This window comes from Sapajus apella, unplaced genomic scaffold (assembly GCF_009761245.1).
Source record: "Sapajus apella isolate SASKATOON/1434 unplaced genomic scaffold, GSC_monkey_1.0 scaffold31, whole genome shotgun sequence".
Classification (NCBI taxonomy): domain Eukaryota; kingdom Metazoa; phylum Chordata; class Mammalia; order Primates; family Cebidae; genus Sapajus; species Sapajus apella.
In genome coordinates, this window is record NW_022436971.1 from 15,641,029 (window position 1) to 15,660,141 (window position 19,113).

General features: G+C 37.1%; 1 protein-coding gene across 5 annotated transcripts in view; it reads right to left on the minus strand.

Moving 5' to 3' along the window:
• Positions 1-19,113, minus strand: part of TAF1B (TATA-box binding protein associated factor, RNA polymerase I subunit B) — an 88,506-nt gene that overhangs the window by 26,997 nt on the left and 42,396 nt on the right. The window contains exon 1 of one of the 5 annotated variants that reach the window (XM_032294165.1): positions 4,691-4,774. The exons of the other annotated variants lie outside the window; for them this stretch is intronic. Within the exon in view, the coding sequence (XP_032150056.1) occupies positions 4,691-4,759 (69 nt within the window). The 5' untranslated portion in view covers positions 4,760-4,774. Of the gene's footprint in view, positions 1-4,690; positions 4,775-19,113 lie in introns of those variants that run through there. 5 annotated transcript variants of the gene reach the window in all.

Genomic DNA, 19,113 nt, shown 5'->3' on the forward strand with positions numbered 1-19,113 from the left:
CTCAGCAAATGAATGTGCTGCATGCAACAATGAATCAATCTTCAAAACATAATGTTCAAAGTAAAAAGCCAGACGCAAAAGAGAATGATTCCATTTGTATAAAGTACAAAACTGATTAACTCTGTCCCCAACTTCTGTACTGTGAGAAGTCAGAGTCTGACTACTCTGGGGGTGGGGCAGGACATTACTACAAGGGAGCACACAGCAGAGCTCCTCGGGCACTCGGAATGCTTCTCCACGAAGCTGCGTCCTGGGGATGTGACTGTGTTCAGGCTGTAAAAATTCATCACACTGTACATACATTTATGATGTGTATGTGTTTCTCTATGTCTATTTTACCTCAATAAAAAGTGAAAAAAAATGTTTCATACATCACCTTTGTGGTAGAAATAAGTGAAAAAAAATGCTTCATACATCACCTTTGTGGGAGAAATCATTGCTCAAATACAAAGCTGGAAAGACCTTAATGTTTCTGTATAATGCTTATACAGAAACAATTATACTGTTAATTTTTAGAATCTTTAACTATGCTTGATTTTACTTTGCCTGAAGCTACAATCTTCTCTGTATTATATTTATTTTGGTACAACTATTTTAATATCTAAACCCTTACACTTCCTTAGGAAAAAACGTCTTCAGTTTATGTTATATAATCAACATATGATTCATCTGTAGCTGAAGAATACAAAGTAAATTTCTGTTAACCCAAAGTAGCAATGTAGCATTTTAAGTTTTTTCAAAAAATGTTGGGATAGAGTAATTCTACTTGTACACTAAAATAATATTAATTGTATTTTAATCTGTGAATTTTAAAGAGAGAAAAGAAAAACATAAGTTCTCAGTGACCTTTGAAAAGAAAGTGTCTTCCTTTTTATTTATAAAATTTAGACCTCTGCTTCATTCTGCACAGAATTTGAAGCATCTTTTCAAGCTGAGACAATTTAACATTACTAATAAGATTTACGGCAATCTTAATCCTTTAAATAATGCGGGTAAGAGATGTAATTAAGTATGTTTATCTGCAAACAAAACACTAGAACAGCAAATGACCCCCTTAGAAAAAAATCATCTCAGGCCAGGCATGGTGGCTCACGCCTGTAATCCCAGCACTTTGGGAGGCCGAGGTGGGCGGATCACGAGGTCAAGAGATCAAGACCATCCTGGCCAACATGGTGAAACCCCGTCTCTACTAAAAATACAAAAATTAGCTGGGCGTGGTGGCATGCGCCTGTAGTCCCAGCTACTCGGGAGGCTGAGGCAGGAGAATTGCTTCAACCCGGGCAGCGAAGGTTGCAGTGAGCTGAGATCGTGCCACTGCACTCCAGCCTGGCGACAGAGCGAGACTCTATCTCAAAAAAAAAAAAAAAAAAAAAGAAAGAAAAAAACATCTCAAAAAAATGATTTGATGGATGATAAATTCATGACAAGTATGTGTAAGGTCATTAATGAAAAGCAATTTAGTAGGCTAAAAGGATTTAGCCTATTTTCAAAACTTCCACATTAAAAGCTGATGCATCAAACTCAACATCTGGTGACAAATAGGCCACCATTCTTTCAAATATGAATTGAAGAGAAAATAATTATTAATTGTGCATATCTACCTATTTATACTATAGATTAGATTCCAGATTCTGCTAGATTCAATTCCAGATTAGATTCCAGATTCTGCTACAATCAATTCAGTATTATAGGCTTCACTTTTTAAAAATCTTTTTTATTTTTAAACAGAACTAACTTTTCCTTTTTGAATAACACTCAAAATATTTTTTTAAAGGGACTGAAAACCCTTTAACCACCCTTTGAACCAGTCTTCTGTCACTGTTATGCATTTTAGGTTGTTTCCCATTTTTAAACTAATATAAAAAATGACGTGATGACTATACGTTAGCAACATTTAAAATTGATTATAAAAATAACACATGAACATTACAAAAAATATAGGAAATATAAAACTCTATACTAAAAGGGATCACTGACAGCTTACAGAAACCCTGTGTTAGGATCTTGGTGGCCTTTTCTCTCAGTACTTTTAGGCACATCCACATTTATAACACTGGGATTTAAATCCAATAGCCTATTTGACATCTCTATCTGGATATCTCTCTCCACATCCCTAAACTTTAATCCCTCCAACAGTGTTCCTTACTCAGTCACAAAAAGCAAACATTTTGGAACATCCTTGACACCTCCCTTTCCTCACACACCACATTCATTCCATTCCACAGGCTGTTTACTCCACCTCCAAGCCTGTTCTTCAATAATAGTCCTTCTCCTCACTTGAACAACTCTACCCCAGACCCAGGCTATCACAAACCTTCTGACAGTCCTGTATCTGCTTCTACCTCTTTGCAACTGGTAGCCAGGATAAAATTTAATTTAATTTATTATTATTATTATTATTTGAGACAGGGTCTCACTCTGTTGCCCAGGCTGGAGTGCAGTGGCATGATCACAGCTCACTACAGCCTCAACCTCCTGGGCTCAAGTGATCCTCCCGCCTCAGCCTCCTGGGTAGGCTGGAGCTATAGGCATGTGCCACCACACTCGGCTAATTTTTTGTGGAGACGGAGTTTCGTCATGTTGCCCAGGCTGGTCTCGAACTCCTAGGCTCATGCAATCTGCCTGCCTTGGCCTCCCAAGTGTTGAGATTACAGGCATGAACCACTGCTTCCAGCCAGGGTAAGATTATAAAATGCAAATCTCATGTCACTCCCCTACTAAAATCCCTCTCTAATAGTTTACATTGCTCTTAGGCTAAGCTCCTGCCTGTCTGAGAGCTTTTGTACAAAACGGATAAGGAATATAGTTTCATCTCCTGAATTTTGACCTAACATTATGTTTTGTGAGTATTTTCTAACATCATGAGATAGCCTGTGAGAACGTCATTTTGAGTGACTGGAAAATGTTCCTCTTTATGAATCCATCATTTCCTTATTATTGGATATTGATGTTAGATATAAATGCCTCACATTAAGCAGCTAAGAAAACATGCTTTGATGGGCTGTTCCATGACTTAGGAAAATATTCATAGTACAATATTGAATTTTTTAAATACAGGAGACAAATTTGTATATATGCTTCAATCCTAATTTTGCAAATATGTTTATGCACATTAAACAAGACAATCAAAAATAGCAAATGTTAATGGCATTCATGAGGAATCAGATTGTCTAAAAAATTAAACATAGACTTTCTATATGATCCAATAATTGCACTTTAGTAATTAGAAGCAGGGACGTGAACAAATATTTGTAGCGCAATGTTCCTACTGGCATTGTTCACAATAGCCAAAAGATGGAAACAACCCAAACGTACACCAATGAATGGATGAACAAAACATGGCATGTAAGTACGTAAGTGTATATATATTTCATATAAGATAGTAACAAGTAGTATAGATTTTGAATGTTTTATATATATATATATATATAATAGAGTATTATCCAGCCTGAAAAGGAATGAAATTCTGAAACGAGCAACAATGTAGGTGATCCTTAAAGATATTTTGCTAAGTGAAATAAGCCAGACACCAGACACAAAAGGACAATATTGTATGATTCCACATATATGAGATACCTAGAGAAGTCAAACTCCTAGAGACAGAAAGTAAAATGGTGGTTACCAGGAGCTAGAACAAGTGGGGAATGGAAAGTTGGTGTTTAACAGGTATGAGTTTCACTGTGGGAAGATGAAAAAATTTGAGATGGATGGTGGTGATGGATGCACAAAAATGTAAATACACTTAATGCCACTGAGCTGTACACTTAAAAATGGCTAAAATGGCCGGGCATGGTGGCTCACGTCTGTAATCCCAGCACTTTGGGAGGCTGAGGCGGGCGGATCACCTGAGGTCGGGAGTTTGAGACCAGCCTGACCAACACGGAGAAACCCCACCTCTACTAAAAATATAAAATTAGCTGGGTGTGGTGGCACATGCCTGTAATCCCAGCTACTTGGGAGGCTGCAAAGTTCTCAGACAAGGTGGCAGAAGAAAAAAAAAAAAAGAAAAAAGGAATCTAAGTAATGTCTGTCTAAAGAAAAAAAAAAAACATGTTTAAGAGGTCATAATTAGAAGAGTAATAAAGCCAAGATTTTAAAAATTCAGCATTAAAAAAAAAATTTAGCATATATGGAATACAGACATTCAAAAACTATACCACTTACAAATATCTACTTTTATCTTACATAAAACCTCTTATAAATAGAAATACATTTTGGGGGGAAATATGGAGTTATTAAACTATAATTATTAAAAATATCACACCGAGATAGATATGTGTCTGCATTTCCCAGAATAAGAAGCCTGCCAGAATCCTCTCCATTAGTACTGTACTCTGCCAGTGACTTATAGACAGTAAGGATACTTCTATCTTTTCAGCCTTGATTTTCGTTATTTTCATATATTTTAAACTCAAAGACCAGTTTCTCAACAGATATAGTTCCCAAGTAGTTTTAACAGAATTCTGTTTAAAACAACACATACTTAATAAGGTATATCAGCATTTTGTTTTATACTGACCATTTGGTTATCTGCTAATACCTCTAATCTTTTGTGGAACAAGGTGGAATAACAGAAGACAGACAGACGTAGAGATAAGGCTTACACACACTGCTCAAAGCACAATCTCCATCAGAATCACTTGCAAGATGCTTACAAAAACCATCTTCTTAAAGCCCACACTATACTTACTGAATCAATGTCTGACACTGAGTCTAAGCATCTGCAGTTTAAACAAGCTCTCAGGATATTCCTATGCATAGCAAAGCCTGAGAGCCTCTAGAGATTAATAAAATTGCTATGGTTTCCCAAAAAAAACAGAATATGCCAGTTGTAAGAAACAAAAAATAAAACGCAGAGGCTATTTTTGTTGTAAACAGGAGGAAATGCTCAGAGAGCTTTGCTCTCCAAGCTTGGAAAGAGAGGCACACATAAACATTCCAGTGAGGCTGGGATGATGGTGGCGGGGAAGTGGGCCAGGAACACAAGAAAACACTTGCTGGCTTCTCCCTCATGGTGTCTGGGAAGGAAGAGTGGAAGGGAAACTGATCATTACGCTCACCTCAATTTCCCTCAGGTAGTTTTGAAATCTGTCAGATTTTTATTCTAAGAAAGATTGCACAAACAATTCCAAGCACTACATGTGGCCTACAGAGTAAGAAGGTGAACAAACCTAGAGTCAGGTTTGAAGACTCTGGGCAGATCAAAACAATCCACTACGGCCTTCATTTGAAAGTGCTTAAGAAGTGACTGACAGCTCCGGAGGAGTCTTTCTCTTCTCTCAACCAAAAGAAACCCAGTTTCACAAAGGGTGTAAGATTGCCCTAAGGCAAAATGAATCATCCTGGCCAAGTGCCACACAGTGGGTTTGGCTGACCTAATATTACATCTTTTCTTTTTACTCATTCAGGGAGAAGATCAGAATGCTGCTCATCAACATTCAAAATACTGGAGATGTACTTCAGAATAAATTTCCAGTTTCCTCTTCATCCCTTCTTGCTGAGTCTAGTGAGGGATGATGAAATGAGTAATTCTTGAGATTGAGAAACACTGCCAAGGACTGTGGTAAAACAGTATCTATGTTACATTTTATCTATTTAGAAACTGATCTGTAGGTTTAAAATATATAAAGAAAATCAAGGCTGAAAAGATAAAAGTAGCCCTATTGTAAGTCACTGACAGAATAAATTTTATCTAATACAGACAAATATATTGAGACCCAATACTTTGGTTCATTCAACGATCTGGTTATTTGGTATGCTGTGATGAGATGGTACCCCTGAAACAGACCAGATTTGCAGTTGATTCCACCAGGTAACCTGAAAGGTTTTTACTAGAAGTAAATAGGGCTTCAAGTCAGCACCATACTCCAGAAAGTTGTGTCACAAATGAAGCAGCAGAAGAGGCAAAGGCAGAAAAAGGAGGAGAAGAAGGTTAACTCCAAATTAATTAAGTAAATAAAGGAACTGGCTATCTACTTGGGCTCAGGAATCACAACTCAGAAAAAGGAGATGGCTGTAAAGACTTAAAATTTAATTTGCACACCTATCTCCTCTCCTGAGCTTTGCTCTTAAGTCAGGGTAATGGCAGGAAGACCCAGACTCTCACGGCCTGCTTGGAAAAAGAAAACAAATCACATCAACACTCTCTGGATTCCATGTCCCTCTGCTTTAAGTGAGTTTTGTCAGATTTGTTGTTATTAAGACAGAGGGCCCACTGAAATACTAACAGAACAACTTAATGGAAAGAAACAGCTCACCTGGGATAAAAGCTTGAGAAGGATTTTTAAAGCTTTTTTTTTTTTTTTTTTTTTTGGTTTTTAGATGTGCTCTCAACTTTCTGGAATAACAAAAATAAAACAAAACCAAACACAGAAGAAAAACAGTCCCCAGCAGCCCACACACAAAACTCCACTGGCATTATCTCCATCGCCATCTCCTAGCACAATTGCACCTTTTGTCATTTCTGGTGGAGGTACAGCTGCTGAAGAAGCCAAGACTTAGTGGAGAAAGCTAAGGCATGGAAGGGGGGAAGAAAATGCTTCCTTTGTTAATGAGAAGCCGTTTCCATTTAAAAGTTTCAACATACTATAGAATAGTGAATGCACTTTTGTGAGCAAAGGCAAAAAGCACACAATGAAGAAAAACTGCCTGTCAATTAAATCAACAGTCATCTGAAGGCACCACAAACCTTTTCTTCTTGAAAAAAGAGGGAAGGAAGGGAGGGAAGTAGGGAGGGAGTGTGGACATTTACTACACTTGGCTGAAGATGTGTCTAAAAGGTATAATAAATGTGACATATAGGGCTTCTAGAATGATACAGATTCATTTAATTATAATAGTAAGAAATCACAAGTTTAATATGTTTTTTAAAAGACCACAAAGCTATAACAAATTGTTCCAGCATGCATTAAAAACAGAGTGCTTGGGAAAGCATTTTATTGAATTTCACAAATATTACAGCGAGTTTATTTTCCTTCATGAAGCAATACTTTAAGACAGGTAAGGACAGGCTAGAGTTTCTGTTACACAACAGCAGGCTCCTGTGATAAACCTGATTACAATACCCTGTCAGAGGCAAACTTCCTGCTCAGCTATTTAAAAAAAAAAAAAAAAAAGAGTGCAGTACCTCACCCTTACTTATTCTTATTGTTGTTTTGAAGCAAAGATTCAGCGAGAAAAAGGTAATGCTAAGTGCACCTGTTAATCCAAACTGATATCAAGACTCTCCATAGCAAAGGAAAATTAACAAGGAATAAAACTATCAGAAGTAATGAGAAAGCACTGTAATTATTTATGGAAAAAGAATAAAATGAATTCCACATGTATCATGATACATAAACAGTCCACCTTGCATTTTTAATCTGCTCGACTTTTCTTAATGACAGTAAGCCTACCATGTAGCAGCAAAAAATACTTTTTTTTTTTTTTTTTTTGAGACAGGGTCTCACTCTTACGCAAGCTGTAGTGCAGTGGCTCAATCACAGCTCACTGCGGCCTCCACTTTCTGGACTCAGGTGATCCTCTCGCCTCAGCCTCCTGAGTAGCTGGGACCACAGGCAGGTGTTGTCGCACTTGGCTAACTTCTATATTTTTTGTAGAGCCAGAGTTTCACCACGTTGCCCAGGCTGGTCTTGAACTCCTGGACTAAAGGGATACTCCTGCCTCAGCCTCCCAAGGTGCTGGGATTACAGGCATGAGCCACCGTGCCCAATAACAAATAATATTTTTTTATGTTCAAAATCTAGTATTCTTGGAGTTTGTGGTGAACATATTGCTTTATGTGAAATATAGTCTTGGCCCTGAGGATGAGACCTCTTCAGTTTCTTTTTTTTTTTTAACCATTTGAACTGCCAGCAAGAGATCTTTTTAGAAACATGTTGCCAACTTGCAAAGACAAACACAAACCTTATGAACAAATACAAAATTATGAACTGGTGACCAATGAGGATTTGCCAAATGAACAGGAGACAATAATTTGTTTTGGCCCCAGGATCAGAGCTGGTAAAAACCTACTGGAGTCCTCCTTCATATGTATCTGTTCTTCAAACACTCTGCTGATTGTTGCATAGCCAGGTTCCAATTTCACATATCTGTAGTAGTGAAGTTTAAAAGACGGTATCCAGAAGAGTAGATAATCTCAAAATAATTTCGATTTGATTTTGGCAGGGTTTTGTGATCAGTGTTGCAGCAGAATTACCTTGGCCATTACTCGGAATTTAGTTTAGGCTAGTGTAAAACCAAGTTCCCATTCTCTCCTCCTGAGAGGGAGAGGTGAAGAAAGCCCCGGGCATGCTGGGTACTGGGGCATACTGGCCCAGGAGGGAACAAAATCATAGGTAATCCACACAAAATTATCGGCTTCCCTTAGCAAACATGAGGTATGATTCTAAAAGAAATATAAATGCAGCCTCAGATACATTTTCTAGCCTGAGTAATTCACTATTGGTTTCAGTATACTGGTAAGAATACGAACTGCTAAGTTTTTCATGAGTGATACTGACACACCCGTAGCTCTTTATTTTTAAACGTCCTTGCTTACAAGAAGAAGTTATATCCCTTATATATTTACCACTAAAATTTAATAGAATGTTTTTTTCTTTAAAATTCCCTTAACCAAATGCCACTATTTAGTGGCCTTCTGATATATTGTGTAATAAATACATCAGAAGCATTCTGGAAATTTCCTACCTATGTGAGAAAAACTCCCCAACAGATCAATTTGAATTTTTCTGAAAATAAAGTATTTATACTTACTGTTTTATAGCTATTTCAAATCATGTAATCAATAAACACAGACTGAGTCCTTATTTTGTATACAAATTATAGTAGGTCTTATGGAATCTATAATTCAGATAACAAAATAGCACTAAATATGGTCTTTATGCTCAATTAATTTACACTTTTAGTTAGGGATGTAAGACATATACAAACAAACCATGCATGACAAACTGTCTTTTACACCTCTCTTTTATAAATTCTATTTAGACAACATCCTTTAGCTGTCTTTAAATTTTTGAAAAATACAAGCGAATACATAAAACATATCTATAAGCTATGAAGCATGATAATAATAAAAACCTATGAATCCATTACCTGACTTAAGAACTAAAACATTATCAATATTGTTGTATCTACCAGTGTACTTCTTCCCTATCCCAGCCCTCTGTTTCCCGCTCCAGAGGTAACTAGTTTACTGAATTCTGCTCATTGTTAACTTGCCTTTTAAAAAGATGGTATTATACCATAGTATATAGTTTTCTGAGCTTTGCCCTTTTTTAAAGTTATTATTATTATTTGAGACAGGGTCTTGCTCTGTCAGCCAGGCTGGAGTGCAGTGGCACGATCATAGCTCACTGCAGCCTTGACCTCCCAAGGCTCAAGCAATCCTCCCACGTCAGCCTCCCCAGTAGCTGAGAATACAGGCAAGCCACTGTGTCTAGCCCGAGCTTTGCCTTTCACACTCTATATAATGTTTCTTAGGTTCATTCATGTTGCTTGTAGCTGCAGTTCATTAATTTTCATAGTTGTTTAATGTACCATTATATGACTATATCATATTTTATCCATTTTCCTGTTGATAGACATTTAGATTGTTTCTGGTTTTGTTTGGCTTATTTTTTTATTACTTAGCTACCTTGTTTCAGTCTTCTAAAGTATACTCGGGAGTAATGGACCAGGATGAACATAACTTATAATCAATGATTCAGAAATAAAATTACACAGATACACAGGTAGGTAGGTAGATAGACAGATAGGGAAAATGGCATAAATGATCAAACAATGGCATAAATTGCTGACAACAGTTAAATCTGGATACAGGAAATATGAGTATATATCCCATATATTTGTATTATTCTTAGTTTTGCAACTTTTCTATAAATCTAAAATTATTCCAAAATAATTTTTTTAAAGTGCTCTCCAAGATGTAAGTAAAAAAAAAGTGCAATGGTTGTTACCAAGATATAATCTCATATTATTTTCTATACTTATCTTTCCACCAAAATCTCTAAGAAGTCTCTCTGCTTTCTGATTCTGTCCCTTCACTCAAAATTAATTTAAAAAGATGAAATTAACTGCTGGCAAGGATGCAAAGAAAAGCAAACTCTTGCACATTGTTGGTGAGAATGTAAATTACCATAGCCATCACGGAAATGAAATGGAGGTCCCTCAAAAAACTTAAAATAGAACTACCATATGATCCAGCAATCCTACTTCTGGGTATATATCCAAATAAATCAAAATCAGTACGATGAAGGGGTTCACTGCAGCATAATTCGCAAAAGCCAAGATATGGAATCAACCTAAGTGTCCACTGATGGATGAATGGATAAAGAAAATGTAGCGCACATATAGAGTGGGAAACTATTCAGCCTTGAACTAAAAGGGAAATTCTGTCATTTGCGACAACATGAGTGAATCTGGAGGACATTACGCTAAGTAAAATAGGCCAGGCACAGAAAGACAAATACTACATGACCTCACTTATATGTAGTATCTAAGGCTGGGTGAAGCTGAGAAGGGAGGGAATGGGGAGTTGTTGGTTAAAGGGTACAAAGTTTCAGAAGACAGAAGGAACAGGTTTTGAGATCTACTGCACAGCAGTGACTGTAATCAATAATGGATAGTCATGCGTAGCTTAATGACAGAGATACTTTCTGAGAAATGCATCACTGAGCAATTTCATTACGCGAAGACTGTACTTAAACTAGTACAGCGCACTACACACCTAGGCTATATGACATAGCCTATTACTCCCAGGCTACAAACATGTACTACATGTTATGTGCTGAATAGTGTAAGCAACTGTAACAGAATGCTAAGTATTTAGGTATCTAAAGATAAAAACGTACAGCAAAAATACGGTATAAACAAACTGTACACCTCTATAGGGCACTTACCATGAATGAAGCTTGCAAGACTGAAAGTTGCTCTGGGTCAGCCAGTAAGTGGTGAGAGAATGTGAAGGCTTACAATATGACTGCATACTACACAAACACTGTACACTTAGGCTACACAAAATTTATATTAAAAAACTTTTTTCTTCAGTAATAAATCATCCTTACTGTATTTTTTTCCTACATAAGCTTAAAAAAATTTTAAACTTTTTGACTCTTGTAATAAAACTTAGGTGAAAACACAAACATACTGTACAGCTGTACAAAAATGTTTCCTTTCTTTATATCCTTATTCCATAAGCTTTTTTCTATTTAAAAATTTTTATCTTTTTACTTTTTAAATTTTTTTGTTAAACACTAAAACACAAACATACACATCAGCCCAGGCCTGCATGGCGCTGGGGCAGCAGCACACACAGGGCTGTCGTCTCCTGTGACAACGACGCCTTTTTCCGGAATATCTCCTGAGGAACCTGCCTCAGGTTCTTAACCTTTTTTTTTAATAAGTAGAAAAAGTACACTCTAAAGTAACGATTAAAAGTTTAGTAAATACACAAACCAGCAACAGTAACACAGTTATTATCAAGTATTGCGTATTCCAAATGATATAAATATATTAAATTATCACATGTACCCCAGAAATAGATACATATATCATGTATCAGTTAAAAAAATTAAGCATACCAAAAAAATTCTTACACCTTAGAGGGAAATAAAGTTGGGGAATAAAAGAAACAGGAAAGTAATTTTTAAAAGGTATTCTGTACCGTACATAATTGTATATGCTATACTTTTATACTACTGGCAGCACAGGTCTGTTCATAGCAGCATCACCACAAACCCACGAGTAATATGTTGTGCTAAGAGGTTATGAAGGCTACATCATTAGGTGACAGAAATTTTTCAGCTCCATTACAATCTTATTGGACCACCATTGTATATGTGATCCACTGTTGACTTGAACAGTTATACAGCACAGGACTGTATTGTATAATTTAAAATAAGAGAGTAAATTTCAATTGTCTCACCATAAAAATGATAGGTGAGGTGACAGATAAGTTAATTAGCTTGATTTAATCATTTCACATGGTATACGTATCTCAAATCACACTGTACCCCATCATGCATATAATTACAATTTGTCAATTAAAAACAATATTACTTCAAAAAAGGAAAAAATAGGTCAACAAAAGGGATTATTACTATGGCAGGCAGTAACATGGTTTATTTAGGAAAAAAGATTTAAGCAAAGATCAGATTACTGACAATATTCATGAATAAAGACTACAATTTTTTAGGTAACACCTAAAAAGCATCTGAATACTGACTCGATTTCTAAATGTCTAAAAACTAGTATTCACAACGCTTCTGTTTCTGCTCATGAAGGACTAATGACTATGAGAATTGACCTTCCACTATATCCAACAGAAAACTGGAAAAAATATACGAAAGAACAGTTCAAGCATTGGACAACAGACAGCATGGGGCACTAATCCCTAAGAGAAGAGAAACAAATGGCTCCAGCTTACTGCCTGGAGGCAGTTTCCAAACTGTAGTGCAACGGTGGGAAGTGAAACAGAGCTAAGTGGTCTTGATGAGCTGAGGAGACGAGGCCGGTGTTCCTAGAAGCTGAGGTGGCTAAAATTTGCAAGCCGAGTGCCAGAAAGGATAAAATGCATAGACAGAGAGATCCAGATACCTGTAAAGGGGACATCTCATGTGTCTGGCTGAGTATCAATACGTGCATGTATGAGAAAATATCTGGGGCCAGGGGAAAAAAATAACAGAAAAGAGTAGATCAAACAATTTCCAAAGCTCACAGAAGTCAACAGCCAAAGTGCTGAGACTTCGTAATACCAGGGGCATTGGGTAGAGTCTTTAGAAGGGATGTCCCTTAGTAGTGAGGCTAAAATATCCAGAAAAAAGAGACTATGAACACCAAACCACACACACCAAAACTTAAAAACAAGCTTCCAAAAGATTGAACTGTTCAAGTTACTTAATTATATACTAGAACAAAAAATCTAGCACTCAACAACGTAAAATTTACAATGACTGCATCCAATAAAAAATACCAGACATGCAAAGAGGCAGGAAAATGTGATACATAACCAATCAATAGAAACAGACCCAGAAATAACAAAGACAATGGAATTGGTAGACTAGGGTTTTAAAACATCTATTACAAATATTGTCAATACAGTCAAGAATATAAAAGAAAACAAGAACATAATGAGAAGAGAAAGAGAAGAAATAAGACTAAAATTGAAGTTCCAGAAATGAAAAATACAGTATCTGAAATGAAAAACATATCGAATGGGTTTAACAACACATTAAAAGATATTCAAGAAGTAAAGATCACTGAATTTGAAGATGTAACAATAGAAATTATCAAAACAAAACATACTAAGCAGAAAGACTGAGAAATAAAAAGAAGCAAAAGCCTCAGGGAGCTATGATACAATATCGAGTGGTCTAACATGTAATTAGTGTTCCAGAAAAAAGCAAGGGGAGGCCAAAACAATTTGAAGAAATAATGGATGAAAAATTCCCAAATTTGTTGAAAACTGTACACCCATAAATCTAAGGTAAATAAAACCCAAGCAGAAGGCTGGGTGCAATGGCTCCTACCTGTAATCCCAGCACTCTGGGCGGTCAAGGTGGATGGATCACCTGAGGTCAGGAGTTCAAAACCAGCCTGGCTGACATGGTGAAAGCCTGTCTCCGCTAACAGCAATAGTACAAAATTAGCCAGGTCCGTGGTGGCGCATGCCTGTAATCCCAGGTACTCAGGAGGCTGAGGCAAGAGAATCACTTGAACCTGGGGGCGAAGGTTGCAGTTAGCCGAGTTCGTACCACTGCAATCCAGCCTGAGCAACAAGAGCAAAATACTGTCTTAAAAAAAAAAAAAAAAAATTAAAACAACAAACAAAACCCAGCAGAGGAAGCAAAGAACTGTGACAAAGCACATAATAATCTAATTGGTGAAATCCACTGATAAAGAGAAATCTTAAAAAGCAGCTAAAGGAAAAAAGGCACATTACATAGAGAATAGTAAAGATAAGAATTATGGCAGATTGACATCAGAAATTAGGCAGGCCCGAAGACAATGTAATGACATCTTTAAAGTAGTGAAAAAAAGGTATGAGCCCAGAATTCTATACCTACTGAAAATATCTTTCAAAAATTAAGGCAACGTTAGGACTTTTTTTTTTTTTAGAACAAGAAAAGCCACAATAATTCATTGCTAGCAGATCTGTACTATAAGAAATGTTAAAGGACTTTTTTTAGACAGAAATAGGGATCTAAATAAAAAGATTATCAGAAATGGAAAACACATAGGTAAATAAAAAATGATTTTTCTCATTTTAAATCTCTTGAAGAGATAAATGACTGCTTACAGGAAAAAAAAATTCCCAATGCATTATGGGACTTATAATAAGATAGAAGTGAAATGTTTGACACTAAAGGATGGGAGGAAGGAAGTGGAAGTATTCTGTTGTAAGGGTCTTACTCTATACAAATAACAGCATATTATCAGTTGAGGTAGACTGAGAAAAGGTAAAGACGAATACTGTAAACCCTAGATCAACCACAAAAGAAAGAAAGCAAACAGGTATAGTTAATAAATCAATAGTGGAGATAAAATGAAATCATAAAAATATTCTTAATTAAGCCTGGGCATCATGGCAAGACCCTTGTTTCTAAGAAGTTTTATTTATTTATTTATTTATTTTTTATTTAGCAGGCTATAGTGGTGTGTGCTCATAGTCCTAGCTACTGGGGAGGCTGAGGCAGGAGGAGTGCTTAAGCCCAGGAGTTTGAGGTTACACTGAGCTATGATCATGCCACTGCACTCTAGCCTGGGTGACAGAATAAAACCCTATCCTTAAAAAAAAAAAAAAAAATTCTTAATTAATCCAAAAGAAGGCAGGAAAAGAAGAAAAAAAGGAAAAAAAACCAGATGAGACAAGTAATATCAAGATGGTAAATTCAAGCCCAACTATATTGATAATTATATCAAATGTAAATGGCTTAAACACACAAATTAAAAGGCAGAGATTATCAATTAGATGTTTAAAAATCAACACCCAATGACATAATAACTACCAGAAAACCACTTTAAATATAAAGACACAGATAGGTCAAAAATAAAAGATTGAAAAAGATATACTGTGCAAACATCAATTTAAAAAAACTTGGACTGGCTATATTAATATCAGACAAGTAGATGTAAAAACAAGAAATAGCATCAGGAGAAAAAGTGACATTAGATAATGATAAATGAGTCAATTTATCAAGAAGACAAAATACTATAAATGTTACACACCTAGTAATAGAGCTCCAGTAACAGAAGCAAAAACTGATAGGATGTGAAAGAAAAAGTTGCAATCATAGTTGGAGATTTAGAAACTCTTCTCTCAGTAATTGATGAGTAAAAATTAGTATTTGAATAGTTTCAGATCAAATAAACATAACTCCTTTCATCTCTTAATTTACAAAACTTGTCTCAAATTGTTAAAATTTAAAAGAGGAAGAAAACAGTTTAGATGTGACACAATACTGAGAAAATAATATTTCAGATTGAAATCTTGAATCGCCATCAGAAATAAATGCAACTATTATAGTTGTAGGCACTTCTAATCACACTGCCCGTAAGTGGGCAATGTAAATCTTTTTCTCTTTTTCTTGCAATGGAGTTTCACTGTGTTACCTGGCTGGAGTGCAGTGGCAAAATCTCAGCTCACTGCAACCTCCCAAGTAGCTGGGACTACAGGCATGCAACATCATGCCTAGCTAATTATTATATTTTTAGTAGAGACGGTTTGACCATGTTGGCCAGGATGGTCTCAATCTCTTGACTTTGTGATCCACCTGCCTCGGCCTCCCAAAGTGCTGAGATTACAGGCGTTAGCCACTGTGCCCAGCCGGTAATGTAAATCTTAACTAAAGGCATACACTAGGCTTCTGGGAAATGTAAGCCACAGTGGTTATTACAGAAACAGTCTTTTAATTTGGTGCATTATCACTCTCTCTTGCAGTCCCCTAAACATTTAGTAATAATGGGATCTATTACTATTTGAAAGAACACAGAAAATAAATTTTTGAAAATAATTACTTTTAAATAGCGAAATTTGAGTGTCTATGTGAGTATATTTAAAATGAAACTAAACTTCTTAAAAAGGAAATTATCGGTTAGATACCATTTACAAGCATATAAACTCAGTGCAGGAAACGATATCCTTTGCAAAAAGTTGAATATATAGTAACCGAAATTATAAAATAATATCATCATGAGAAACAAGATACATTATCCTTTCCCATATCCATGGGCCTCCTGGAACCTAATTTGAGAAAATCTAGAAATGAAGGACAAGGTATAGCTCAGAAGTAGAGCAATGGACTGCAGATGAAGAGAAAACCTAGAAATGAACACATTCAAAAGTTAACAGAATCTAAAATGAAAACTTTATTTTCCAAAATGGTACCCTTTTTTTTTTTTTTTTAATCCAAGCAGCTTGATTACCCTCTTACTCTCTATCTTGGGGGAAAAGTTTTTCCAGCCTAGGGTATGGAAGGGAGGCTACTGCCACTTGAATATCTGCAATATGTCTGCATTTTCAATATATTGTCTCAAATAATCTTCATGAAAAACCCTAATGAAGAATAGGTTTACTTATTCCAAAGGCATATTTCTTCTTAGATTTGTTTCCTTATTGGAAAAATAAGAAAATTGGACTAAATGACTTCCAAATTTCCCTCCAGCTTTAATATTCCATGATTCTACATAAAGTATTCTGGTGTCTGTTCCTGAGAAGCTTATAACTTGGTTAGTGAGTTAAAGATAACAACATGATGATTTCAGGCACTAGCAAAACATACAAATAACCTTAACTAAGCAAAAATTGAGTAGTGAATGTCTCTGAGAATTTTTGGAAATTAAGAGAGAAAAGGAGAAAGTGGAGGGAAGGAAGGGGAGGTGGGAAGAAAGAAGGGAGAGATACAGAAGAAATTTTTATTAACCAAGACAAAGCTGACAGCTAATGCAAGAGCGATAACTTAGTTTTACTAGTCGCTCTAGGAAAACTGAGTAACTATGAAGACATAAAGACATACACCTAGAGTTAGGGAAGCAAATGTCCAAGCTTGCTTTCTGCTCTCCAAATCTATTGAAATTGCTCCACTCACGTTGTTCTGAGGGTGAAATCAGTTTCGGTTTAAAAATCTAATTCAAAATAAACCATTAATTAATTATGTTTATACAATATCCTTGATAGTTTTTCATGTGGAGTATCAATTATTCTTTTTGTACCAGTGCCAACTTCTATTTGTGTCATGTATAGTTTACAAAGTTCTTTCACATCTGTGATCTCATGTGATCCCTGCTAAACCTCTGCATGATAAATAGTTCAGCTGATATCCCAATTTTACATATAAGCAGACACCTCAGAAAGGCAGAATGCCTTGCCACGGTCACACAGATGGTAGTCTGACTTAGAACTACAGTGTTTAGTCATTTTACTCATTGTATCATCTTTTAGCCTATTTGCCGACTTTTCTGCCCTTCTCACTATCTTAGTTCTTCAAACACTTAAATAGGTTCTATGAAGACGCAGTAAGAATTTGTTACACTATACTTCTATAAGTACTCATTTTGGAGCATTGAGCCAGAAGGAAATGGATAACTACAAATACAGCTGTATGGCATGAAACATACCACAACACTTTTTATCTCAGGTTATTAAATGCTGGCAGAATTTGCACTGAGTTAGCATGTGGGTCACTATGAGTGACAGCTCCTTTGAAGTGGGCAGCTCCTGTCTGCAGGCAGGCTGTCCTTAGAGCACATGGATGCCCAGGTCCACAGCTGTGGCTTGGGTGGCTGCGGTGGCACCTGGGGAGCTCCTGCCCCAACTCAGAAGGGATGACTAGCTTTAGAGAGAAGCAACCTGCTCCAGGGCCTTCTCTCTGCTGAGAGCTGAGGAAATGACGGGATGGCCTGCCTGCAGAGAGGAGCTGTCCATTCCAGAGTCTCCTTTCTACTAGGATCTGAACACTCGTCAGGACACCCTGGCTGCAGAAAGGAGCTGCCCTCTGTGGGAGACTGAGCTGTTTTATCACTCAACAAAGCTCCTCTTCAGTTTGCTCACCCTCCACTTATCAGTGTACCTCATTCTTCCTGGTTGCAGGACATGAACTCAGGACCCACAGAATGGCAAGGCTACAACAGTTGTAACACAAACAGGGCTGAGACATGCCCCTTAGTCGCCATGCTGCAGGCAAAGAGAAGGAAAGATGAGCTGTGGCACTTCGGGGAGTCCAGACCCGGGAGCTCCCTGAGCCAAGGCTGTGGCTCCCTCTTTGAGGCCCTGTGGTTCCTGGCATCTCCAAACTCCCAGGCACCACCATGTTCCCCAGTGCCAAGCCGCAGAAACTGCTTGCAATGTGACTGGTCTGGCCACAGCCTCATGGGAAGCTGGCAACCACGCTGGCACCTGGAGCTGCCTGCCTCGCTGCAGCAGGTGGCACGTCTGACTATGCGCCATGGCCAGACCCCACGATTGCTCAGACACCCCTCACCATTCCATGCCTGACTTGCCCTTGACAGGCATGAGACCCAGGCAGGTAGTGTGTGCCAAGCACAGCCTGCTAGGCAGAGTAGGTGAAATGAGCCTAGTGGGCCCAAGCAAAATTTGGGCAAAGGTACCACCAGCCACAAAGGCTTCCAGCCAGAAAAACGGCACTCTAAAGATCCCGTACAAATATGACATCCTTCTGATTGCCTTTGATATTACAGCATAACTACAAAGAGAATTACTTTACAAAACACTCAGGGGCTCTATGAGCTCTGCCAGGAGCACTCTTAATGCTTTAAGCACCTACTGTGCCATCATCATTATTGATTTTCTCTTCTTCAATTGTATATTCTCTAATTCTGTCAGATCTGTGTTTGTCAATGGATTTGCAAGCACTTCTCCTATATTAATTTCAAAGATAACATATTTCATGCTGAAACTTCCACAGAATTTGCAATTTCACTTTGGGTCTGCATTACATTAACACTGACAGGCTGGAAAGGGATACACCTCCACATTAAGTTGAACATCAAAGGATGGATATCTGAATAGAAGTTACTTTTCATCAAGGTCAGGCCACTATTAAACAGCACTCAACAAATGACTCTTACCCTGCCAACAATGTGGAGGTCATGAAGTTC